Source organism: Capsicum annuum, chromosome 5, assembly GCF_002878395.1.
Source record: "Capsicum annuum cultivar UCD-10X-F1 chromosome 5, UCD10Xv1.1, whole genome shotgun sequence".
NCBI lineage: Eukaryota > Viridiplantae > Streptophyta > Magnoliopsida > Solanales > Solanaceae > Capsicum > Capsicum annuum.
In genome coordinates, this window is record NC_061115.1 from 167297751 (window position 1) to 167302774 (window position 5024).

Genomic DNA, 5024 nt, shown 5'->3' on the forward strand with positions numbered 1-5024 from the left:
AACATATGTGAAATTTATTGCGTAGCTTCTTCTTCATGGGGTAGATTAGAAGGGCTAGGTTAGGAAAAGTAAACTTGCCTTGTCCTCGTACGACATACGCATATCAATCATATTTTGGAAGTCTTGGGGGAAAAAAGAAGGCCTGGGGTAATCTGGTGCGCCTGGCTTAGAATTCTTGGCCTGTCGCTGACCCCTCTTCTCTTTGGCGCCAAGTTCTACGTATATGTCCACCTTCTTGACTGGCCCGTGAACTTCAACAGCTTTTGGAGAGGGAGGAATTGTAATTTCTTTTGATTTCTGAGCAGAGAGTACATCTCTAATTGTTCCTTTCTTTTTCCTAACCAATGTTGTTGGAGTGTGTGGCTCCCTCACCTTCTTGGATGGTATGACACACCTCTTGGATTTGAATTCCTCAATAGCTTTAGAGATAGACTCAACTTTTTCAAAGAGTTTATCCTATCTGTCCTTGCACTCATATCATTGGCAACGAGAACACGAGGGTGAAGAGAGGTGAGAAAGACCTGTGTAAGGGCGAAAAGAGGGTGTTTTTAAACATATTTATTCTTTCTTGAGCATCAACATGCTCAGCATCACAAGTGGTAGCAGCATCAACATGCTTGCCACCAACACCAACAACTCAACCAGAAGAAGTACCCGGATCTGTCTTAGTAAAAGGTTGGTCATGAAAAGCCTCAACATTAGGCTAACCTTGCCTAACTGCTCTTCTTATGGTTGTTGCTCCAACCAATTCCTTTTTTATTAACTCCATCGTTGGGTCTGCAATAGCATCAACATGACCTAGAGTAATATAAGAAGTCATTACTGACTACTCCTCAGTAGGCACAATCCATGGATGCATAACCTATAAAAAAATAAATGCGTTTAAATTATATAATATAATAATTTTCACAGTTGGGCTACATTTTAAAAAAAAAAGACCCATCTGTTGCATAGTTTGCAGTATACGGTTAAAATCTATTTGAGTTTAGTTCAGAGAAATAGAGCAACACATGGATAATCTGATGCAAAATATCAATCATCTGTTGCAACAGCTGCACAAGACGGGTAATCTATTATGCAATAGATGATCTATACGTTGCAATAGGTGAACGATATGTTATCAGATTAAACATCTATTGCATAATTTGTAGTAGATGGTTAATATTTTAGGAGTCAGGTTCAGAGAACCAAGGCAACAGATGGGTAATTTGATTCAAGATATACCCCGTCACAACAAATGTCCCATCTGGTGCATCAGATATAACATCTGTTCAATATCTTTCTTATCATTGAGTAGAATTATTTTACTTGAAGAAGATGTATTGCATTATCTGGAGGGTTAAAGAGGTCAGCCTCCTTATTATTGGTGTTGCTATTTGAAGCCAACCACCCAAACATTCTTGGATGAGAAACCTCATCCGAATAATCCATTAATTACTTTCGGAGGGGAGGAATGACTTCAAATGACCAACCCTAAAAAGTGTAAACAGGAAGAAAGAAAAAAAATCATAATAACTATATTCAATATAAATTAATGGATGAGTAAAATTAGTGATTAACTTTACCATGAAAGCCCAAGGAAAGTCGTATAATGTGGTCGTCCTTGAGGATAGCTTTGTCAGTAAATATTGGACAGTCAAGTAGAAGTTATCATATCATAGGGATAGTTGTTGAATTAATCAAAATCCTTAGCACGCGTCAACAAATCATCTTCTATGACCTTGTTGACGTCTCTTGCCAATATAACCTAATGAGCAAACCAAACTAAGCACAATTGCTCCTTGTACTGCTCTAGTATTGTTTTATCCTCGAGATCTGTCGACAAATCCGATGCTTTATAGCCACCTCGAGCAATGTCAAACAACCTATCTATTTTTCCCTTGCATTTTCTTGCCTTGGATCTTTTGCGGGGTGGTGGTCCTTCTGGACAATGGCATCTCAGGCCCGTCACTATGGCAAACTCTTGTAAGCCAAAACAAACATGCATGCCACAGTAGTTGATCCAGGTTTCATCCATCTTCTTTTTGCCCTCTCCTCCGGATCTTTATCATCAATCGCGTACTTGATTCTCTGCTTGAGAGACCATATACCATCGTCATAGGGAAACAGATATGGGCAGGGGGGTCCTCAGGCATCTCAAGAAAGCGTCCAAAGCAGTTTTTCTTAAAAAGTCCGCCTATGTTTTCGTTCTTCATAATTTTCATAAAATGTTCAAAATTTTTCCCCATCTGACACTTAAGTACAATTTGACCAGTTAGTTGTTTTCCTTCTGGGTCATTTATCGGCATTGCAACTTCAAACCTGTCAATACTAAAAATTTTGACAGGATCATGCTGGGATGTCGATATTAACTCATGCCCCGTCGGTGATCCATTAACATCATGTTGATGATCATCCCCTTTCTCTTTCTAACGCTTCAATTCCTCCTCTTTCTCACTTTTATTTTCTTTATCACCATCTATGGACCCTTTTCCACCTCCCTCAACGTTGTTTTCATATCTCTCCTTAGCTTCACTTTTCTCTGACTGAGATTGTTCAGAAAACTCCTCCGAATCCCTCTGTACTGTAGCCTTTTTTTAGTAGTCAGACGTTGATCCACTTTCACTTTCTTTTCTTTTGGGAGACATATTTTACCTACAGACAAAGAAAAACAAAAATTACATTACAGTTGATGTATGCATAGATTTTGAAAAATACATTACAAACACCATGAATACCGACACACCAACAGCCATCACCATAAACACCACCAACCAATGCCACCAAACAAACAAACACCACGAATACCGACACCACCACAAACACCACCAATCAATGCCACCACCGGTGCCACCACGACGACCACAAACACCACCACCAACACCATCCAACTATACCACGATAGTCAACGGAACACTGCAATAGAAACTAGGGATTTCTTGAGTTCTTCCTACAATTTTACCATCAAAACTCAAAATTATAAACCTATTCTTGAAGATAATACAACTAAAAGTTTTATTTTTCATCATTAACTTAAAAGCCCTTATTTTTTAGAAAAAAAAATATAGAGCTCTTCTCGAACTCTGTTGCCTACGAAGACAAAGAAAACGACTGATACAAGCAAGAATGATGTCGAAAATAACACCTATGTGGTCGGAAATGAGAAGAAAAGTGATCTGTTGTAGAGGGTTGAGCAAATTTATTGAGTAGTTGTTGTCCGTACTGTGATCAGAAATGGATTACAGGAAGATATTAATCTGATGGCATGGATAAACTTGATGCTTATCGTTTCTCAATCTCGTGGTCCAGGATCTTCCCAAGTAATTTATCTACTTTATCGTCTACTCCCAAGTTTAACCTTAGCGATTTTGCAAGAATAAGTGATAACGGCTCTCTCTCTCTCTCCCTACCCTCTCTCTCTCTCTCTCTCATCCCGATCCCCAGCCCCCGTCACCGTCGCCGACCTTCGGTGTCGACCCGACCCAACCTCCGACTCTGACCTTCGGTCCCCGGTGCCGACCCCCGTCGCCGCTCCCCGCTGCCCTCCGTCACCGACCTCCGGTTCCAATCTGCTCTCCCTCCCTCCATTCATACCCCCCCTCTCCGTCCATACCCCCCCTCCGGTGCCGGCGGGATACAACAGCCCCCCTCACCTCGGTCTCCAGCCAGCTGCCGCTCGGTCTCCAGCCGCCAATTCGGTCTCCAACAGCCGAAGCTCGATCTTCAGCCGCAGCTTCGCCTGCACCCGCCGCTCGGTCGCCAGCAGCCGCAGTACCCAAACGACGACCAGTTCACTCGGTCTCCAGCAGCCGCAACTCCATCTCAGCACCGGAATCCCCCGGAACCCGGTCAACGCTGGGTTTTGGTTTCGAGCTTGGTTTACAAGCGTAACCCGATGACTTCTAACCTTTGTTATTTAATTCTTCGTATTATGCTAGTAGTAGCCCCTGTACCTTGACTTACGTTGGATTTGTTGATATTGTCTGTTGTCTGTTGTTGCTGTTGCTGTGGTCATTTCTTGCACTTCTTTGGATTGGGTTATCGGCTTGGGAATCTATTTTTGGGGCTATGGGTGTTGAGTTTAGTTGTGTTTGCTCTCTAGTTGAGTTTAGTTTTGTTCCTGGATTATTCCTTTGAATTTATGTGAGCCTTGTATTTCTTGCTGCTGCTTTGCTACTACCATCGTTTATATCTTTATATTTTCTTATACTTTCGTGTAGTTGTGGCTGTGGGCGGTAATGGTTGGATAGGGTCATGTTCGAGGGGGTTAGGGCGTGGGGCCATAGTGGGGGCGGGGGATGAGAAAAGGGCGGGAGTGGGAGGGAGGCCAAGGTTTGGCCGTGGAGGGGGTAGTAGAGGGCGTGTGGATAGTGATGGTAGGCTGAGGGTTGGGTCTTGGAATATAGGAACCCTTCAGGGTAAGTCCATAGAGCTTGTGAAGATTCTTAGGAAGAGGAGGATCAATATTGCGTGTGTTCAAGAGACCAAGTGGGTAGGGTCTAAGGCTAGGGAGGTGGATGGTTACAAGCTGTGGTACTCTGGGAGCGAGAGACGTAGGAATGGAGTTGGCATCTTAGTAGATGAAGAGCTTAGAGGTCAGGTAGTAGAGGTGAAGAGAATCAATGATAGGTTGATGACTATTAAGTTGGTCATTCGGGGATTTACCCTGAACGTGTGTAGTGCCTATGGGCCGCAAGTAGGATCGAAGGGGAAGGAGAAGATGCGGTTTTGGGAGGCTTTGGAGGAGGTGGTGAGAGGCGTGCCTAGCTCGAAGAAGATTGTTGTAGCAGGAGATTTCAACGGGCACATCGGGGCGTTACCGGGAGGCTTTGGTGATGTGCATGGTGGTTTTGGTTTTGGGGAGAGAAATGAAGAGGGGGCTACTCTATTGGAGTTTGCGAGGTCCTTTGGGCTGGTGGTGGTGAACTCGGGCTTCCCGAAGAAGGACGATCACCTGATCACCTTTCGAAGCGCGATAGCCAGGACCCAGATTAACTTTTTGTTGCTTAGAAAAGGGGATAGGGCGTTGTGTAAGGACTGTAAGG

General features: G+C 43.5%; 1 protein-coding gene across 1 annotated transcript; it reads left to right on the forward strand.

The window, feature by feature from the left end:
• The first annotated feature begins 3239 nt into the window (after positions 1-3239).
• Positions 3240-3870, forward strand: LOC124898554 (extensin-like). Its single transcript, XM_047412195.1, has 2 exons — positions 3240-3299; positions 3424-3870. The coding sequence occupies exons 1-2, from the start codon at positions 3240-3242 to the stop codon at positions 3868-3870; spliced, it is 507 nt and encodes a 168-aa protein (XP_047268151.1).
• Positions 3871-5024: the final 1154 nt, after the last annotated feature.

What these genes read in the sequence shown, in the direction of transcription:
- LOC124898554 (XM_047412195.1), top strand. Translation starts at nt 3,240, where the DNA reads ATGGCATGGATAAACTTGATGCTTATCGTTTCTCAATCTCGTGGTCCA. An exon ending in GTGGTCCAGGATCTTCCCAA is followed by an intron (nt 3,300 to 3,423) that starts GTAATTTATCTA and finishes CCCGATCCCCAG; the next exon opens with CCCCCGTCACCGTCGCCGAC.